Genomic DNA, 21,330 nt, shown 5'->3' with positions numbered 1-21,330 from the left:
CAGGAGAAAGGGAGTGAGAAAAGATGATTTGAAATGTTTTTTTATCGTTTTCGTTTTCTTTGTTAGGCATTTGCAGGAATTGGATTTGAAAAACAGTCATGATCAAACGTTTTGTTGTTTTGTTATAGATGAGGTCTTACAATGATAAAGATGCAAAAATAAAGAACCAGCAGAGTAGAGCACATCAATAAATAATAATAAACTTAGCAATTAAATGATAAGCAACGTCATTGACTGGAAAATTCGAAGATATGAGCTGGAAAACCAGAGGGAGGAAAAAGACGAAACAAAAAAACAGGAGCCCAACAGAGAAACGGGAAAATAAAAGAGAAGTCTGATGAGGAGCGAGTAAGAATCGATGTGAAAGTGAGAGGTCCCTGATTAAAACCAAGCCATTGATAAGGTTTGGTTGATTAGGTTTTGACTCCGAGGCCCAATTGGTTCCGTGTCCGGTGGGTGGGAGGAGCGAGAAGAGGAGAGATTGATCTTGGGGTGGCAAGGTTGAGAGGGCCGGAGATAGAGTCGACTGAGATCTTCTGTTTCTTGATCCCATTATCGGCCGAGAAGCTTCTTAGGGGGACGTGGCAAGGGCCGGGAGAAGAGCAGCATGAGGAGGCGGAGGAGGCGGCATGGAAGAATGCGGGGTCGCCTATGTAGCCCGGGCTACCAAGGAAAGAGGAGTGACTGTAGGCTGAGCTGGGGCTGAGAGCGTCTTCCGAAGGCCGGGCCGGGATCACCGGAGCCATTCCCTGACAACGGAAGTCCCATTCTTCATCGTCGGAGAGTGTCGGCTGATAGAGCACCGCTGTCGGTCCACGACGCGAGAATCTTGATGTGTTGGCCTTGCTCAGCGTCAGTGACCAGGGCTGGTTCTCGTATCGCTCTGCCTCTTCCAACTCGGTGTCGTGATGCTCTACCCCGAAAAGATGCTGGAGGGGCGCGATCATCGAGCGGGAAATTGTACGTCTGACTTTGGGCCTCGAGGTTGGAAGAGTTTGAGTGTAATTCGAAGGTTGTAACGGGTAGTGCGAGTTACTTTTAGTTAACTGATTTTACAGGTGCGGGAAACCAAGTTATGTTAGTACAAATGTGCGTTTCTTTGTGAGGGTCACATAGACTGTATTAAATGTACTCACGGTGGAAGAAATCATGTTTCGCATTTTGGATAACCTACGTCCAGCGTGTTGTTGTTTGGATGATTCAGCGTCGGAAGGCCTGAGCAAGGTAGCTTGAGGGAGGTCGTGAAAGCCACACGATGAGCCAGTGGAGGAGCGCGATCTTGGCAAGTTGAGCATGGTTGACGAGTCTTGTAGGAGCTAGCGAGTTTGTTCAGCTATGAGGCTTAACAAGTCTGATCAAGTAAAAGGGTTGGATAGATGGTCAGGGACCAACCAAATCGTTATGGTAGCTGAAGGACGAATGTCAATTGTTGTCGACGTTTATCATAAGTTAGTGGGGTGGGTCCGATGGAGTGGAGATATGACAGGGGCAAATGTGATGTCGTGAAGAATAGCGCCAAGTGGATAAGCCGGCTAGAATACTTTAGGAGAGGTTGATTGGCGGAAGTTCTTCTGGGATGTTAGTGATGGTTTTAATAAATAGTATTTATGTGAAAGTATTTATTTATCTCGCTACGAGGGGGAACTATCTTGTTGGTGGTCGTCGTCGTCAGAGGGGTGGATCCAAATGTTTGTGAGGGAGGATAGTGTGATTGTGGTGGATAGAGTGGGGCTTTTTATAGGAAAGATGGTGATTTTGTATCTAGTGCGGATTGTAGATACAAACAGACCAGCACGCGCGAGCTTCCCAGCAGATAAGCTAATAGATGTGGTTCAGCCAGGCACCAAACACGACCAGGGTGGCGGATGATCTGGAGAATTTTTGAGACGGCGGGTTTTTTTGGGATGGATGGCGGGTCGGGAGAGAGTACGGCAAACCGGAGGGTGGGTGCGAGTGAGGCGGGGCCAGTCGGAGAAGAGGGGGCTGGTAAGCTTTGTCTGTTTCTGAGTGTATTTATATCGCTTGAGAGCACCTTTGGCCATACAAGCATAATACAAGCAACTTGGACTGACCAGTCGATCCAAGAGAGAGGAAATATGAAACGTCCAGTCCGAACAGCACCGGAAAGGCTGGCTCTCGGGAGTACAATGGCTTCTTTGGTCACTTGGGTGGCCACCGGTCCAAGAAGGCTGCCTGACACTGTTTACCGAACCGGGCAATCAAAGGACAATCCCAAAGTACCGATTAGATAATGTTTGGGTGCAATGTGTACCAAAACACAGGAAGGCTTGGGTGGCGGGTGGGCTGTATAGTCCGACAAAAGTGGACTGGCGATTTAATTCGGATGGCTGTATGGTACACGCTGGCGGAAGAGGATGAACGCTAACGGATGCTAGACTCACGGAGTGTGGGGAAGGGGGACAATCCTGGACGCAATCGAGCCGGACAACAGGAAAGTGAGGCAAGAGCCTTGAGCGACACTGTCAGATTGGGCCTACTTAAAATAAATGCAACTGTTTGATTGGGTGGAGGAGCAACAAGGAAGGTAAAGGTTGGTGGGGGTTTTAAGGGAAAGGGCCCGCTGGCGGAAGGAATGTTTGGAAGAAGGATTGCGATGTGCATACATCGAGTGTGTCCGTCCTGCTTGGTTGGATATGTTTGCTATGTATTTATTTTTATTTATCTGGTCTTCTTGTCTTCTTGATCTTGACGCCACAAGCCTACCAGCAGCGAACGGCGGAAATACACTCGAGCCTAATATACCGGCATGGACATGCGTGGATGTCGATTGACGCCTGAGAGTTGAAGATCCTGAGGCAGCCAGCAGGTTATGTGCAACAACCTATGACCCTGGCCGATTAGAGCACTCCTTTAGCTCGTTCGCTTGGTAGCAAGTCATGTTATTTAACAATTCTTAGAGTACTGTGCTTGCTCCAGCGAGCCAGCCAATCTAAATCGGACGATGGCTGATGATTATGCGCTCGACTTGTCCGTCAAGGAGCTTTCTTTGGCGTGGTTGGTGCCGCAGTGAGACAGGTTTAAAGATCGGAAGAGTGTATGCCCCACTGCTATGTAGCCAGGTGGGGCCACGGCTCATGCACACCTTTCGACTCGATGTTCTTCTTGAGTCGAAAGATCGACTGGCCTCGGGCCCAATGGTAAACTGGCCGCGATGACGGGAAGCACCGCGACACTGGGCCGTGTCTTGAAAAAAAATGGCAAAAAGGGTGGTTGGGTTGCGAATAGGTTGTGTCATTGACCGTTGCACTTGGTGTCCCGGGGTCCCAGAGGCTCTGCTGTTGCACCGCGGCATGCCGGCCGATTGCAGCAGCCGGAGGCGGCTGGATCGAGGACAACTCTTCACGTTATAGTCTTCTTAACCACAAAGACCGAATCTCTTGCACCGCGCTGGGCGGTGCCAGGTAGCATGATGTCTGAGGAGAATCGCTCCCGACGAGCTGGTTCCCTCTGAACGGAGGAAACTCGCCAGTGAGGAAGCCAGCGGCTCGGCCAATAAGAAACTTGATTGCCGGTAAGGGCCCGGCTGTAGGATCACCCTCATACATCGACATGCATCCAAATCCCATGCAGATATCGTGCTTTGACTGCTTCCATGCAAGATTCGAATGTTTTTTTTTTCTTGATTTCCCAGCTCAGCTCGAGGTGTTATAGGGTGTTATAGAGTTCCGGCAGCTTCCTCCCGGCGCACCGAGTCCGACTCCTGAGCACTCTCGTGATCTGTGTAGCGGATGTACAGAAGGACTTGCATAAATATCTAAATTAAAGGGCCCATTGTGATACAGGCAGGTGCTCCAGGAAGTTGATCGACCTCTGGAAAATCGCGCCAGCAGCCAAACCTCTCGGCCTTTGCCGCCCTCATAAGTCCGGCACGGCTTCAGTGCCCAGCCAACAATCACATGTCGTGATGAGCGGAGTCGGGCCGGAATTGACTGATGTCTGCGCGCATCAAGGATTGTCATTCAGGTCGACACTCCTGAGAGCTCCTGACTCACATCCAAAACCGCATGCTCTCAAATGATATGGCCCGCAACGTGCAATCCCTGTTGATCCTTCCATGGAAGTATTATATTAACCATCAGACAACGTGGGTCAACACAGCTTTTTGGCCCTTGAGGGCATTGATGAGAGACGGGACGACGAGCACGAGTGATGCAAGACCGACGGGGCTGGATAAATATTTAAATACCGGTTGGGGTAATCACTTTTTTTGTGCACACTGGGGGGGTGCGCAGGGATGAGGGCACTGATCTTCACCATGACGTTGTACACATGTGAATCACGCATGTATAATCGAGAGATCAAGAACTCATATTATCAGCACGAATAGAATTGCATCATATTTGTTTACCTCTGCACCTGATTGATTCGAAATAAATATCCCAAAGGTATAATACCCTTGGTTTCTCATCAAGGAAACATCTCTTGAGGGTGAGGCCAAAAGCGGTCACGTCACATGTGGGCTCTAGCCGAACAGTGGTATCAGACCCTGGGCACTTGAGTCACAACTGGACAACGCCTTCCTGCCTTTTTGACATTCCAAAGCATTTGATATTGTTTATCCGACACGATTATAAGAGCATGCTACTCTAAGACACTTATGTATGATTTGTGATCACTTCAGATTATGAATTGAGAAAAAAAAACCTGAAGGGTACCATGTCAAGGCATACTCTGCATTGACGATCGCGAATCTTACGTGTTTCATTCTTGTACATCAGTTATTTCCACCACTTGATCCTAGTTTTTTGAGCGTAAGTTAGCGAGGCCTGTCCTGAAGTGATTGATCTACAGCGAAAACAAATGTTTCTCACCGACGACGGGTAGTCGGGCAGCTTCAAATTGTAAGACTTCACGATTCCTCTGGTGACAAGTATTACGAGCAAATGCGAATAGAATATTATATCAAGAGAATGACCCCGAACAAAGTATGAGAGATGAAAACCAGATGAGACTAACGGAGGTATAAACCGCCCGCCAAGAAAATGGCGACCCGAGAAAGACTTCACACCCCGTTTTGGAGCAGTTAAAGAGACGAGGACGTCTGGGGTGAAGTAGATCTGATCAGGGTTTCCAGTTTCGACATCCCAACCGGATGGGATATCGACGGAGACTATAGGAGTTTGAGTCTGTTTGAATGATCGGATCGGTTCATCGAATGGCGGACGCGGTTCCGAGTGGAATGAGAAGCCGAAAATCGCATCCAGTATCACATCCGCCTCGTCCATCGCCTCCGCAAAGCTCGTCTTAACCACTGGAATCCCTAGACTTTCGCATTGGAGTAATAGGCTCTGTGGGGTTCAACAGAATAATGGATACGGGGATCAGATTGTTGGTATTTAATTTACAAGGTTTGGACTCGACACAGAAATCAATCTAACTGGACATTATAATCCTCAGTAAGATCATTCTAACGATAGCCTAAGCATGTATACTGAAAAGATACGAAAAGTTTGAAGACCACCTTGTAATGTTCTTTGTCCGTTTGTTTAGGGTAATACAGCGTCGGCTTGTGTCCGAAATGCCCTTGTGAGCGCAGGGATTGTAAGTACATCGGCTCGGGTCCATGATATGCATGGCGACAAGAGAATGAAGAACTCTTTCTGTGTTACTTACACAAATGACGGGCGGCCACGAGGCCATCTCCACCCTGGTTTCCGGGTCCACAGCACACCAAGACTCGTGGGTAGGTATGGGGGTCAAAGGCCTTATGAAGCGCTTGTGCACACGCAAGACCCGCGAGTTCCATCAGCTACATCCAAAAAAAAAAAAAAGATCATCATTCAGTCGCGATTTTAGCCAAAGAGAAAGAGATCGAAGCGTTGTTGGAATAGAACTGGGTCGGTGAGGATCTTTGGAAAGTCGCATACCTGGGCTAGAGTGTAGCCATACTTGGGGCCCATCAACTCCGCATCGATCTCCTGGGCTTCCTTTTGAGTCAGATGGCTGATCGGATCCTTCATCTTGGGTGGTTAGTAAATATGTATGCGGTCGTCCGGAAACGGGAGACCGGCGTCAGTCCCGTCAGCTGCAACCCGGACGCGGCGGCAGCTACGTGTGACGTCAGTCCGTGACTGCTTTTGGCCCGGACCCCTCTGTGTAGCAACTTTAAGCCCTTCACCACCGTGGCAAAATCACAATTTTCCAAAATAGGCGTGATCCGACCTGCTCACAAAAGATTGCATCCTCGCCAAAAGACAGTATGTATATCTGCTAGAAAGAATTAATGATCAAGTCAACCAAAAAGCCTACCATCTTAGCTGAGGTTTGAAAGCTGGCGTAAGAAGTGATTATTACTTGTAAGTCTTCAAGGACTTCAATCATTACTCATCTATTGACTTGATGTATTTTTCCCTTAATGGTCCCAATATGGAATGTCACTATTGTGCATTTTGAAGCCGCAAGGCTTGGGCAAGTATGTCATAACTGGGAGAATGATAAGAAATGGAAACAAATCAGCTATCCAACACAGAGCTCAGTGTCCAGGTGAATGTCTCAGACAAATTCAATTTTTCTGCCATCATCATAAGTTACGGATGGGAATGGCCCGGCTTGGTTTTCCAGTTTTCTGCGGAGGGGAGTTGAGTCGACGCCATTTGAGCGGAGTCGACTGTTTCTCCGGGGGGTGAGCGGGGTGTCTCGACAGTTTGCAAGAACCCTTCCGCTCATCCACCCTTTCCCAACCAGACAACCACAACTCAGCAAACCATGAAAACCAACCACCAGCACCAGCAACATCGATCAAAGAAACGGAAAACGGTCAACAGGACCAATGTCGACTACCACCCCTCCAGCAGCTCAGTCGACCTGCAATCCTCATCAGCCTCATCCGAATCACAATCCACCTCGGCTGAGCAAAAAACCCACATCAACTCACTCAAGATACATCGCCACCGCCTCAGAACTCACTCAACACGGGTCCTATCACCACTACCACCCAACGCCTGTCTCCCAAGGAAATTCGTACATCTCAATCGACTCTCTAACCACCAACCCAACATCATCCCATTCAGAACACACCCTGCCCCTCACCCTCACCACCGTCATCATCAGATCATCAAATCTCGCCCACTCTGCAACCCTCTCTCAACAAATAACAACAGCAACAGCCCTCGACCGAACCGGAAGCGGAAGCGGACAAGGACGGCGACCCGGGGCAAAGCCCTAGGCGAGGAGGAGGAGGAAAAAGAAGAAGAAGAAGAACACCAATCAACAAACGAAAACACTCGTCAGGTCATGGTTCTCATCAAACACCAACACTCGCCCAGACTAACCCGGACGTTCAGCCAGAGTGCGGACTCACTCAGTAGATCCTCCAGTCAAGACCCCCATCTCATACCCGAAGCAGCGGCCTACTACGTCCATCATGCCTCGAAGCCCCAGCTCTTACGGCTACGGAGAGACCAACTGATCCAGCTCATCAAGGCTGGCTGGGAAAAACAAGACAGAAGCGAAGAGGAGGAAGAAACTGAGCACAAGAACAAAGACTGTCTGGCTACCTTTATCATCGATGCTGTCAGTCCTTTCTCTCGTATCATCATGCTCTCTTCTTCTCTCCAGGCCCTTCCTATCCATGCAGATATCTCCCCGGCTGTCACCCAAATAGAATAGAAGATCTCAGACCTCTTCCCAACACTCCATGATCATAGAATCTTCATCTGTCACATTCTTCCATTTGCTTCACGCAATACATGAGTCTCACAGCAACTCATGTGCCTGGCTTTCTACCGGCTCCTTTCCTCTGCTACGCATCCTTGCTGACGTTTCCATCTTACTTGTGAAATTACGTCAAACGCAATCTAGCGAACCAATCCGAGCAAAAAAACAGTTGTATTCCCTTCACAATCTCAACCATCCTCCGCGGCTACACGGATCGAGCAAAACTCAAGCAAAAATGACGGCCAAGAGCAGACATCCCCTCAACCGTGGCCAGTGACGCGATTAAAGACACGAGTCAAGAGCTTGCCGGACAACAACAAGCAGGTGGATGCCGGTCGAGGCACACGTCAAAATGGAACGATTTCACGTTCGCGTTCGCAGCAAGGCAAGTTGGCGACTGAGGCCGAGCCAGCCCCGGCAACGACTCGGAAGACGCGCAGTGCGACCCAAGCGACCAGCCAATCTCTGATTCACAGTACCAGTAGTAGCTGGTGTAGTAGTTCGAACTCGGAGTGCCCGGTCGAGAACCCTGTACCAACTCGGACCCCACGGCGCCTTTCGAACCGACGTCAGGCGGTCAAGTTCGTCGGCCACCGGTCTGGTGGACCCACGCCAGTTGCGTATCGCACTCGCCGCTCTTCCAACCATCGCTCGGTCATCCGCCCCTCGGTCTCCTCTAAATCTCGCAGCGGTCGTGGTGCAATCACTCCTATGAATAGAACACCCACTCGCCACGACATGGTGACACCGACTAGAAGTATCCGTAAGCTCAGGAACGGCAAGGTGATCCCACTAAAACGGATGATAGGCGAGCCGGCCGAGGACGATCGGTCATTTCCAGCCAATGGAACTATTACCATTGACAATGATGACGATGATGATGAACATGTGCAAAGCGATAATGATCAAGATAGCATCGAAGATGCAAGTGAGGACGAACAGGAAGACGAAGACGAAGAGTTACATCAAGAAGAAGATCAAGCAGCTGGTCAGATTGAGTCAGAATGTGACATCGACATCCGTAGCGCTCATTCTGATCCAATTGAAGCAACCGATTCAGAAGACGACGCCTTTGACATCGCAGAGGACGAATATGAAGAGATTCAGATAGATTCAGATGACGACGGAGAAGAAGGTAAGCTTACTCGAGATGGTACACGGCTATCTGGAGCAAACGCTGATGGTGCGATAATAATCTGTAGACGAGACGTTGGTCGATCTGAGCCAAGCGACTTCGAAAGGCCTCCTACGACTCAAACGTGATAATCTGGTGAAGCTGTGCGAGGAGAGAGAGCTCGAGGCCGACGGGACAAAGAAGGATCTGGTGCAGAGCTTGCTTGCTTGGCGAGATACCAATGAAACCGTCTCGCCTAGCTCGGATGTCTCGGAGCATATGTGCCCCGAAAGTGTGTCATCAGAGGTGGAGGTGGAGGTGGATCCGACGCCAACAGCCCAGCCGCGCGTGTTCTCAGCAACCAAGGCGGCCGACGGAACGTGCTCTAGACCGATCGTGCTCGACTCGATAGTCAACGAACAGAAACCAATGGGATCGAATCAGGCGCTAAATATTCCAGGAGGCTCTAAGAAGAAGAGCGGGCTGCAGAAGAAGGACGATATCGGGGAGCTTTTGGACCTGGAGAGCTTGAACTTACAGGACAAGGAGATCCAGCCGGACCAGCTCAAGAAGCTCGAGATGATCGGTGCGGGCGGGTTCAAGGACGTGTATCGAGGGATCTACAAGAAGGTGCCAGTGGCGATCGCGGAGATTCGGGGGCATTTGACGGAGATGGACCTTAAGGAGCTGCGGATCCTACGCGACTTGCGACACGAGAACATCGTCCGCTTCATCGGCGTCTGCGTCCCTACCGAGCCCATCCTTTCCTCCTCTTCCCTCGCATCTGGCACAGCGACAAGCACGGGCTCGAAAAAACTGCCACCGACCGAAGACAAGACGCGGCCCAAACTGCCCCCGATCATGGTCGTGACGGAGATCTGCACAAACGGAGACCTCTTCGACTATCTTCGCAAAACTCCTAACCCTGGCTTCCTCAAGATCTGCCAGATCTTTCGAGATATCTGTCGCGGATTGGATTACTTGCATTCTCATTCTCCGACGATCATCCATCGCGATTTGAAGTCTTCTAACGTCCTGATCACCAGTAAAGGCGTGGCCAAGTTGAACGACTTCGTGAGTCCTCTTTCACTTTGCTTACCTCAAGCCCCGGCTCTGTTGCTAATAATTGGTGGAGACTTGTTTTGGAACAGGGCTTGGCGCGGATCAAAAACTCGACCCGGTCGATGGTCAAGTCTTTGGTAGGCACAGTGAATTGGCAAGCGCCTGAGTTATGGGTCGCCCATCCGCGCTACGTACGTCTTCTCCCTCTTATGTTTTATACATCCTCACCTGGCCCTCTCGTTGACTGGTGTCTACTTGTTGCGCTTGTTTCGGTCGACGCCCTCCGTAGAACGAGAAGGTCGATGTATATTCGGCGGGGCTTGTGTTGTGGGAGATGTTGCAATGGCACCAGCCGGTGAAGCGGTACCCCTTCGAAGGCCAAAGTAAGCCCATCCTCCCCGTCCACCCCCATCTCACCGACGTATGTGTGTGTCTGATCGTGGGTTCGACGGGCATGAACATGACAGATGAACACGGCATATACCAGGACGTGGGTCACAGACAACTTCGGCCTGCCACCGCTGGCATGCGCAGACAGTGGGGCGACGAGATACTCAACTTGGTCGAGAAACTCTGGGCCCAGAATCCTAACGATCGGCCCCGGATGGATGCCGTGCTCGTCGAACTCGACGCGATCGTCTCCACCTTCAAAGAGAAATCTTCTCATAATTAATTCGGCTTCGCTTTGAACAAGTAGCAGACTACGGATCTTATCCATCTTTCCTCGCCTTATTTATCTTCCTTTTTTCGTGTACCTCTTGGTCTCTTTTATTGTTGTATATCCTGGGATTCTCTTATTTTTTCTGGTTCTAATCTCCGATCGCTTCTTCGTCCTTGATGATTTTTTTTGTTTGTTTGCTGAGCGATGGAGGTGTTTAATTTGTCTTTAGGTTTTATTTATCAGGTTTGATGGATAGTGGGCTTTATAATCTTTTCGGTCCAACCGATGTTTTTATTTTGATTCAACTACTTCCATACATCTTTGTTAGTCACCAGCATCATCATCCAGCCTTGTAATTCTGTCATCATCATCCAACCTCGCTCTTTGTCCCTACCCACTCGTGTCCGCTTCTCTTGACCTCACATGTCCTACTTGCTTTGGATCCTCCCCCCCCCCCCCCCACGATCTCTCTCTTTGCTCCCCTTCCTCCTCATCTATTCAAAAAACCAAACTAAATATACATACATAGATTATAATGATTGAGAAACGTAACACAAAACTCTTTTTCAGGAGGGTCTAATACTAAATAGTCCTGTTCAGATTGGGAACATGAATCATAATTTTAACAGGTTTAAGTAAATATGGATAAATTTTCCAATTTCATATCATGATATGGGCGTTTTTGAGGATTCTGAACAAGTTTATCTAAATTTTGTGCGGAAGATCTCGGCCCTCCATCATCTTAACTTAACCAGAGCCCCGGGGGGGGGGGGGCGTAATGGAAATCTACCACGCTCAACCCGGGACTTCGCTGATGCTTCGACATTCCTGAACCCTACTGCAGTGCACTCTTTCATTGCTCGCTTTGTACAGCAAAGAAACACGCATTCATTGTGACTTGTCGGATCAAGGTCAAATCGGTTTGGTCCTGTAAGCGGTGCTGGGTTGACTTTGGACATCTCATCTCATCGTCACCTTGAATCGACGATCTTGAATCAACGCGCTGAGAAAACTGTAACTGTCAACCTGATCATTAGAAGAATGTGGACGATGAACAGGCGCTACCTGTTCATCCTCTGTGGTACGTTTCTGGCCTCAAATGCGATGCATGACTTCTTCTCTACTAGTCATCTAGCCAGCCAGAAAATCCAGGAGCGGCCATCAGATGGAAGCCCTTGTACTACCCTGTCACTAGCCTTCCCAAGTGCGCGAGCACCGGAGTTTAGTGGTGAAATGCGCCAAACTTTAGATCTTTTTGGGCCACCAACTCCTCTTTGCCATGGCGATATCATGACCTCAGAAGAGCAGACAACTGCCGGCCAGGAGTTGCGGCTTGCTTCGATTGGTAAGTTTCTGGCTTAATAATTCAGGAGTATCACAGACCTTGTGGCTTGGTACCCAACTGACCATGCTTGGTCTGGCCTTTTTCTATGTTGTAGGTGCCTCGAAGAATTCAAGATCGGTCAGTGGATCATCCAATAATTCGGACAATCTTCAACTTCACATTTCCGTTACGAAAACGACAAGCGCAGATCAAGCCCTCTCCGATCAATTCCGAACAGACACCGCACCACAGAGGCCTGATAAGACAATAAATCTGGCGAGTAATTTGGGGACATCTTCATACCCGCAACCCGCAGGGTTAACCGGCCAGGAATTTGAAAATCACAGTGTACTTTGCTCTCCACAAAGGCAGGCTGGTTTGAAAAGGCCTGTGATGGAAACCTTCTACCCTTCTACCTCTCATGTACATGGAGAACTTATTGATCATCCCAAGGGAGGTGCAAAACAAGAGGAGGCAAAATCCTCCAAGGTTTTCTTGAGATCTAGCCCACACCCTCATGTTCCAGCACACCCAACTGAAACTGTGCATGTTCCAATAAAATTGGAATCCATAGAAAACCAATCAAATATCAAAATATTAAATGAAAATCAAATGAACTTGTATCAGAAAGACATCACTTCTCAAACTATGCAGACAATACAAAATCTGTCCACAGAGATAAAAAAAAAGTCAGATGTGTGTACTGCCTTCTTTGATAAGAGAGACATCAAGCGCCTTTTTGATCTTGAAAAAAGCTTAAAAACTCTGGACTTTGATAAGAACACAATTGTGGTTCAAGAAAGCTCCCCAATTATAAAGAAAAACATCACACAACTATTGCAATCAATACAATCAGGCCCAAATGGAAGGATCCTGGTGGAATGTGAGAATGCTCCAAACATTTTTGAAAAATTTTATAACATTTATCAAAATCATAAAAATGCAAATCCCAAGCTCAGCCATTCCTCCAGAGATCTCATTAAGCAAAAGCTCCATGAACTACGGTCTACTCAACAGCAATGGTACAGATTTTGGCAAAGAAGGTCTGGAATTGATTTGCAAGAAGAGATAAAAAAGAAGATACCTGATTACCACCATCATGACATGGAATTCATCCAATTTTTTATCTTCCATGTTGACATGATAGATACTATCATTACTACCAGGAAAAATTATCTACAATCTGTTGAACAGAAATCAAATTTATTCAAAGATGCAATCAGCAGATTTAAGGAATTCAGAGATAGTTTCCCAGGATACAATAAAAGAAAATCACATAAGAATGATGTCCCTTCTTTGATTTGGCACTGCATTAATTTTTGGATTGGAAGATCTGAGCTGAAAGATGTTGCTTTTGGCCATTCAAATGATAAAATAAACATAAAATTCACCACTTTCTTTAACATGATCTTTAAATTCTCTGTTAGTAGTTTAAACAGGAAATTTGAAAGTTTCCCTGATTATTATCCAGATCATTTTGATCACTTCTAAAACAATCAAAGATTTATTTTTCTCTTCTACAGGCATTTGTCTTATCAGGTATTCAAAACTGCTAATCAGTTAGCTTGAAGTATGATTAGATCTGTTTTAACATTTGCATCAAATGATATATTGGCCCACATGATTAGGGCTTTTTTGAGGGTCAATTCAACTGGGTTTTCCTGAGCCCATGTAAACGTTTTTGTGCGCGGCTCAGCCACTGCCCGCTTATGTGGCATACAAACTCCACCCGTTGCTTGAAATGAATTCACTGATCTGTTCCGCACAGTCTGCAGCAATTTTCCATGGAAACTGACAGGAATAGAATTTTTATTGATGTTTTGGTAGGCTATAGGGCCATTGTTAAAAATTTAATATGATAGCTAGAATGACAAATAGGAATGTGAGGGTAAAATGAAGCAAAATTGACTGCATCTTGAAATCTATGTTCCATATTGATGTGAAGACAAGAAGAAATAATGAAACTTTGAATGATAGAACCATGATACTGAACAAGAAATCTTGGAGACCAGTTGATTTTGGAAAAGGTATCAATATTTCAACTTGATGGACCAGAAAAACAGCTTAAACTGGATGCATGCTTTCTGAAAATGTTATGCTAAAAGAATCAGAAATGTTAAAAATAATAATAGCAGCTGACTGAATGTATTATTTGGATGAAATTGCTTGAATTTATATGAAAATTACCTGTTAAAAACCAGAGCAAATCACTTGACCCCTACTCATTGACCCAAGAACACAGCATAAAAAAAACAACAGAGCAATTGCCCCTAAAGCAAATTCACAAGGGGTCAGGCTTATATTTTCAAAATTGTTAATTCCAGGACCAGGACTGGGAGCGTTCTCAATTGGTCGATATTGATAGAGTTTGCGGTTATGGATTGGTTTTTCCCATTGTTGGGGTGCCATGTATGGGACTGGTGCAGGTCCTAATGGAGTGTGCTGATGGGGAATGCTAGCAAGACCAGAATTTCCAGTATAGGTGGCAAATGCAAAACTAATCAAAAAGAATCCAAAGCCTATTATGGGTAGCTTGAGCATATTTGTAACTTTATAATACAAATTTATCTACTTTGGGTAATATCTCTAGTTGATCAGGCTTGGTTTTCCTTGATTCTGGAGAGGATTTACAGTGCCAGGCAATAAGCAAGGGCTTTAGAGGTGGACCTTCCCATTAAATAAAATTCTTAGCAAGCCTTGAAACCTCAAATTTATTAGTTTTTGGCAAGTATTTGTTGAGACTTGCCTCTAGTTTGAGAATTATTCCTCAATATGACAGCAGTAATTGTAGTATTTCCTCAATACAGCATGAATAACCACATATAGATTTTGAACATCTAATCAAAAAATACTGTTGGATTGGGTCAGCACATCAGCCCCCCTTCCAGGTGATATTGTTGACATGATGAAACAGAAATGTGAAGACAAGACTTATAAAAATTAAAATGTTGGCCACAGAGTACATACATGTCACAGCCTCTACAGGTTATCAAATTTGGCAAGGTGAAACTTGCATGCACTTTTGGAAGTCAGTGCTCAAGTTGATTCTTGTATACTGGTTTGTGAAAGTGCACGCAAGCCACATTGAATTTGTAATACTCCCCCTAGCCTGCTTGGATGTTATTTTTGAAATTTGGTGTTCAGGAATAGCCTTGAGCACTAACTTGAAAAATTGCACACAAGTTGCACGTGCCCAACTTTGATTCCCATAATAGAATTTTATTTTGAAAAGGCTTGGGGACAAAATTACAAATATCATTTTCATAAAAGCTTGTGAAAGAAGAAGGGTCTGCACAGCCTTGTTGAACCCAATGTTACCCAAAGTGGTCTGGTCCTTTGGGGATTACCAAAGTTCTTGAGAACAACTGTACACATATCCTGTTTGAACAGAGTGCACTACAAGAAAAAATCACTCAACCGCTAGCAGTTGACATGCGGGTTAAGATTTGAGAAAAAACACTTTGGTTCTGACCGGTCAAATGGCATGGTCTAACAGGTTAAAAAGGGGAACAGGTAAGCCAACCTGCGGCGGAATGGATGTTAGCCAAATGGTTCCGCAATGTCACAGGAACAGTTGAACATGACCATCTGGCCATTATTTGTACCACCGTGTCCCATCAGCTGCTGTTAAAAGTGTGGGATTAGCCCGTGCTAGAGAATAACAATTTGGACCCGTTGCTAGGTACCCGGCACCGCCGGCACCCGCCGCGCACCCGCCGGGCGGTGCCGGGTGCGGTGCCGGGTGCCTGTTTTCTCGTTAAAAGTGGGGGGGTACCCGGGTACCGTTTGAGGTACCCGCTCAAGTGCCCCCCAATGCGGCAGGGGCGGGAGCCCGTGCCTAATTATACATCGCACTCGGCGAGCCGGACTTTGACCATCTCGCCGAGAGAAATTCACACCTCTCGGCGAGATGGATTTGTACCAGCTCGCCGAGAGGAATGCATCACTCCCGGCGAGCTGGACTTTGACCAGCTCGCCGAGAGAAATCTACACCTCTCGGCGAGAAATCCATCTCGCCAAGGGGTGTGCATCTTGGCGAGCTGGTCAAAGTCCAGCTCGCCGAGAGGAATACACACCTCCTGGCGAGCTGAATTTTTACACCAGCTCGCCGAGGGTGTTCTCCCCGGTGAGCTGGTCAAAGCTCAGTCCGCCGAGAGGTGTGTATTCATCTAGGCGAGCTGGACTTGACCAGCTCGCCAAGAGACATATCTCTTGGCAAGCTGGACTTTGGGGAATCGGTGTCCCCAGTCCCGTGCGCCAAGTATGTGAAAAAAAGGCACAAAGTACCGCCGGTACCCGCCAGGCGGTGCCGGGTGCGGTACTTGGTCCCTGCTTGGGGAAAAAAACGTACCCGGTACCCGGGTGCCAAGCCTACCCGGGTCCAAATTGTTATTCTCTAGCCCATGCACATGCAGGCTTTAAGTTTCAGCATGCTCCTCCGGAATTTCAGCAGGGGTGCCCTTGCCAAATTGCAGCCGGGTGCTCCCGCAGAGTTTTAGCAGGGTACTCCTGCAGATATTCAGCAGGGTTCTTGTAGGTTTCAATCCTCCATCAAATTGAGACAGGAAGAATCCTGGGGATGGGGAGTTTCATCGCAGCAGCCTCTTGGACTGCAACTTGTTTTGCACTTAACGTAACTTCTGACTTGCCAGAACAAGTTCAAATATATCAACTCACTGCAAGTTTGTACTTCAAACAGTGGGTCTGACTTTCCGAAGCATTTTTTCATAAGACAAGTGTCCTCCTTTCATTGCCGCTCTGAAGAACGTTTAAAAAATCAATTACTAACTTTCATCTCAATCAGCAGAAAGATGCTGCGAAAGAACAACCTTTACCTGTTGATCTTTGCTGGGATAATTCTACCCTCTCACGAAATGCAGGATTTCTGGCATGCTTCTACTAGTTATCCAGCCAGCCAGAAAATCCGGGAGCAGTCATCAGATGGAGCCTATTTTAACATTGCATTCTCCCTCTCAAGTCCGGAATCACCAAAGGTGAGTGCTGATATATACAAAAGTTCAGGTCATGTTGGGCAAACTATTCTCAGCCATGGAGACATCATGAACTTGGAAGAACTGAAAAATGCTGGCCAGGAGTTGCAACTTACTTTGAATGGTCAATTTCTAGATCATTAAAGATTTTCTTTTTTGCAGACCTTGAGGGGTACCCAACTGACCATCCAGGATCCAAATTTTCTAGGTCCAGTGGAGGCTTCAAGATTGAATAGTGGATCCTCCAAAAACTCTGATGGCCATCTTCTACTTCAAATTTCCAACATGACAGCACTCAGAAGCAAAGCTGTTCCAACCCAACACTTCCATACTGACCTCTCACCCTGTGAATTCAATCCTCGGGAAACAATGGATTTGTTGAACAGATTTGCAACATCTCCATCTTTGCAACCCACAAATGGCCAAGAGATTGAACATCACCACATAATTTCATACTCTAAAGGGCAGGCTGGGTTAAAAAGACCTGGGATGAGAAAATTCTACCCTTCTACCTCAAATTTACACAGAGAGATTCTTGATTACCACAAGGAAGGTCCTGAACACCAAAAGGAAAAATCTCACAAGTATTTATTCAAATATAGTCCAAATCCTTACATTCCAACTCAATCTGAAACTGCAGATACTTGGAAATCAAATTCCAGATTCAGAATCATAGAAATTCCATCAAATCTCCACAGATCAAATGAGAAACAGGCAAAAGAAATCCAAAAAGGGATGATTTCTCCCACTGGGACAACAGAATTAAATCTAACCAAAAAAACAAAACAAAACTCTGATCAATCTGATTTATTGTTTCACCAGGCGCCCAATCAATCTTATCAAATGTTAAAGCATCTTTTTGATTGTGAACAACATATAAATACTCTTGAATTTGATCATAATACAATCATGGTTGAAGATAAAACTCCAATTATAAAGGAAAAGATAGAAAAATTCTTGGAATCAATATCATCAGATGCAGATGGAAAGATTATGTTGGAATATGGAAAGGCTCCATTTGCTTTTGATTCATTGTATACAATTTATCAAAATCATAAACCTGAAAATCTCAAGTCCCGAAATTCACCCAGAGAGTCCATTAAGTCAAAGCTCAATAAACTGTGGCACACTCAACAGTAATGGTTCAGATTTTTTCAAAGAAGGTCTGGAATCAACTTTCAAGAAGAGATAAATAAGATAATGCCTTATTGTCATAAAAATGACAAGAGATTGATGCAATATTATCTAATCCATGTGGACATGATTGATACTATAATTCCTCCCTCTAAAACAGAAATATCCTCTATCAAACAGAAAGAGAATTTATTTCAAGATGCAATAAATAGATTCATAGAATTCAGAGAAAAATCATCAGATTATCAATATGAAAAAATTCAGAATCAGAAGAAATTCAATGGTAATATCCCTGCTCTGATTTGGCATGCAATTTATTTTTGGATTCAGAAAGCAGAAAGAGCAGAGATAAAACAATTGGCTTGCAATCCTGATGGCAAAAGAAACATCAGGTTTCAAACATTCTTTAATGCAATCTTTAAATTCTCCATCATAAAATTAAATCAGAAGTTGCAACAATTTCCCATTTCTTATCCAGCTTTCTTTTTTACCTTCAAAACTTGCTGAATATATATTTCTTCTATTTGCAATTTTCCCAAGAATTCCCCAGCTGAAGCCTGATAAGGTATCAAAAACTCATCCTGGTTCCTTTGCAAGAAAATTCTCAACCTATAATGCTCAAATATGTGATTATATTTATCTTTACTTGCACATCCAATATTTAGTGTTTTTTTTTCTCTGATCATTCAATCATTTTACTCCTTTTTCCAATAGCCTGGCTATTTTCATCCAGTAGCACTCATTATTTTTATTCCAAGTACATAAATATCCTATAGCTGATTCTATTCTTTCAAGTGGTAGACCTTGGGCCCTCATACATGGTTTCACTGCAGTGAAATTGAGATGAGTTATGATCTATCATTTAACCCAATTATCAGAGATATCAAAGTTTGTTAAAACCACAAGTGTTCTAATACATGGACTTCAGGTTCAGATTTTAATCTGTCAAAAAAGCAAAAAAAAAAAATTATGTGGGGACCTGTGTATGTACCTCACCCCTCACCAGTAAAAATATGAAGTCACTTGATGGCAAGTTACATGATACAGCTTTGTTTTCTGCTCCAGCGTTACTCCAAGTCTGCTCCACCAGCACATGTAAGGCGTTCAGGACTGCACCAGAGCACTATTGTTGCACAGCCAGCTGATACTCAAATTCTTTTCCAGGAGAAGCTGATGCTCATCCAAAGCTGAGCAGTGAGCACCAGCTGAGCTTGGGACAACACTGATCATGGGCTAGTCCAAGGCTGATGAAAAGCTGTGCATCAGCTGGACCAAGATTGATCCAAATATGAGAATCAGCTGGGCCAACAATGGCCCAAATCTGAGAATCAGCTTGAGAAAGACTGGTCCAGAGCTGATAATCAGCTGGGACAAGATTGGTCCAAAGCTAGATTAGCTGGGTCAAGACTGGCCCAAAGCTGATAGGTGAGCCAATACTGGTCACTGGTCTAAAGCTGAGAATTTATTGCGCCAAGACAGTCCGTATTTGAGTCTAAGCTGCGCCAAGACTGGCTGAAACTCAGCTGTGCCAGTACTGGTTCAAAGCTGACCATGAGCTGGGCGCCAAATATGAGCATGAGCTGGGAGCCAAAGCTGAGCATCAGATGACCAGAAATGAGGATGAGTTGGGCCCAGCATAAGTGGAGAAGCTCCTGTGCAAATTATCAAAGTTGATTAGATGGTGGGGAGATGGTGGGTAGCCAGCTGCAGCTGCTATGATGTCACTTGTCATCAAGTGACTACCTTTTTTTCCTGGTGCATGGGCTTTGAATCACAGAAGATGTTGGTCAATGAAGGCCACTTGTTTTCTCAGCGGGCTTACATAGGGCCAAAAGAAATAAAACAACATTCCTGGCCAAACTTTCCAGCCAGCTTGGTTCTGCCTGGGCCCTGATCCATATTGAGAGGTTTAGGGGCGGCAAGATGTGTGGTTCTAACTTCCCATGCGTAAAACTGGGGAAATGTCTCATTTTGCAGCAGAGTATCTAGATACATAGCACAACAAAAACCTTAGTTTCTGGTCAAATATTCAGATTAGAGAGACAGATCCTTGGTTGTTGCTGAAAATATGTTTTCATGGTTTTCTTCTATCTTTGACAACCAAGAAGTCTTGTTGCAGATAACTAGGGGGTTTCACAGACTTCTGATGGGCCAAATCAGCAGTCAAAAATTCTTAAAATAAACTTTCCTTTGACTCAGAAAGTGCTTAGGTTGCATTTGGAAGTGACATAAGCACAGTGTGAAATCCCCTAATATGGTGGGTTTGCATTGCCCCAAAGTTGCAGGATGGTCTGATGCTTTGTGCATAAAATTAAAAAAAAAAAGGCTGTACATTAGGGGGTTTCAAACATGGTGCAGGTCCTGTTTCAGGAACCCCAAATTCAGGAAATTGGTGCAACTGCAACACGCCCTGCATACCTGAACCCAATTTTACCAAAAAAAAAAATTCAGAAATAATTTAAAAATTCTTTGTGCAGGAACTTTGTTTTCCTGGATTGGGTTTCCTGAACTGGGACCTGCACCATGTTTGAAACCCCCTGTTACAAGTGGCCTTTCAGAAACACCTCAACTTTAAAGGCTTTGCTGGAAAGCTTAACAGTTCCCATGTGCAAAGGTGTACATATCTTGGCCTGGGGAAATTAATTCAAACAGGGCACAAGTGTATGCAAGTCCTGTATGAACTGATACAGTCACTGGAGATCAGCTCAGGAGTAATGGGCCAAAAAGTAAGAGTATATGTCTATCAAACTTTGTGAACCTGTAGGATGACAATCAAGCGTATTTATGTACCAGATTATAAACAACTGTTTCATCCTGCGGTGTTGAAGTGCTCTGTTTCAATTGATCTTCAAGTCCAGCACGATGTTCGACTTTCCTTTTTCCTGCAACTCTGTAGTTAAAGGAATGATCAGGTGGGCGGTTGGTTGTGCTCGAGACAATTGGGTTTGATATCAATGTTACATCAGCTTGAACTTTGACGAGGAGAATCCAGATACGGTTGGGCCTCCACAGAAGCTTGTCTGTTGCCAAGAGGATGATGTACTGCGCCATTGCCATCTTCTTGGGTGAGCCTGGCAGGGTCACACGGCCGAGCAGTCGATGCTAGAGTTTCTTGCCCGTGCTGACTGGAGTGGTGTGGTGGGCTGTTTGGTGCTCGCCTCACCCTGCATCGCCTCGGCCCGGACGCTGTGACAGCGCATACAGCCTGTAACACATTCCTCCTCCCCTGGCCCGCCGACGCCCCCATTTCAAGCGAAGCTAGCACTCAAGCCAACTACAGACTGTTTACGTGCAAGGGCAGCCATGTTGTTCTAAGAAGAAGAAGACGAAGAGAGAGGAGCAGACGAAGGTTTAGGTTGCTGCTTGG

The 21,330-nt window shown here is 45.9% G+C and overlaps 4 protein-coding genes across 4 annotated transcripts; 2 read left to right on the top strand and 2 right to left on the bottom strand.

The window, feature by feature from the left end:
- Positions 1 to 381: 381 nt before the first annotated feature.
- Positions 382 to 1,295, bottom strand: PtA15_7A640 (uncharacterized protein; the record flags this gene model as incomplete). The annotated part of the gene is made up of 3 exons (XM_053171268.1): positions 382 to 542; positions 686 to 1,046; positions 1,137 to 1,295. 3 exons carry the CDS (start codon positions 1,293 to 1,295, stop codon positions 382 to 384), a joined length of 681 nt encoding a protein of 226 aa, XP_053022466.1.
- A 3,427-nt stretch (positions 1,296 to 4,722) lies between these two features.
- PtA15_7A639 (uncharacterized protein) lies at positions 4,723 to 5,981 on the bottom strand (the record flags this gene model as incomplete). The annotated part of the gene is made up of 6 exons (XM_053171266.1): positions 4,723 to 4,758; positions 4,833 to 4,881; positions 4,978 to 5,309; positions 5,483 to 5,544; positions 5,635 to 5,770; positions 5,889 to 5,981. The coding sequence occupies 6 exons, from the start codon at positions 5,979 to 5,981 to the stop codon at positions 4,723 to 4,725; spliced, it is 708 nt and encodes a 235-aa protein (XP_053022465.1).
- Positions 5,982 to 6,462: 481 nt separating this feature from the next.
- Positions 6,463 to 10,526, top strand: PtA15_7A638 (uncharacterized protein; the record flags this gene model as incomplete). The annotated part of the gene is made up of 7 exons (XM_053171265.1): positions 6,463 to 6,598; positions 6,665 to 7,533; positions 7,822 to 8,812; positions 8,880 to 9,865; positions 9,943 to 10,044; positions 10,143 to 10,236; positions 10,321 to 10,526. The coding sequence occupies 7 exons, from the start codon at positions 6,463 to 6,465 to the stop codon at positions 10,524 to 10,526; spliced, it is 3,384 nt and encodes a 1,127-aa protein (XP_053022464.1).
- Positions 10,527 to 11,555: 1,029 nt separating this feature from the next.
- Positions 11,556 to 12,109, top strand: PtA15_7A637 (uncharacterized protein; the record flags this gene model as incomplete). The annotated part of the gene is made up of 3 exons (XM_053171264.1): positions 11,556 to 11,859; positions 11,954 to 11,976; positions 12,047 to 12,109. The coding sequence occupies 3 exons, from the start codon at positions 11,556 to 11,558 to the stop codon at positions 12,107 to 12,109; spliced, it is 390 nt and encodes a 129-aa protein (XP_053022463.1).
- Between the last annotated feature and the right edge of the window lie 9,221 nt (positions 12,110 to 21,330).

Source organism: Puccinia triticina, chromosome 7A (genome assembly GCF_026914185.1).
Source record: "Puccinia triticina chromosome 7A, complete sequence".
NCBI lineage: Eukaryota > Fungi > Basidiomycota > Pucciniomycetes > Pucciniales > Pucciniaceae > Puccinia > Puccinia triticina.
This window is presented reverse-complemented; position numbering and strand designations above follow the sequence as displayed.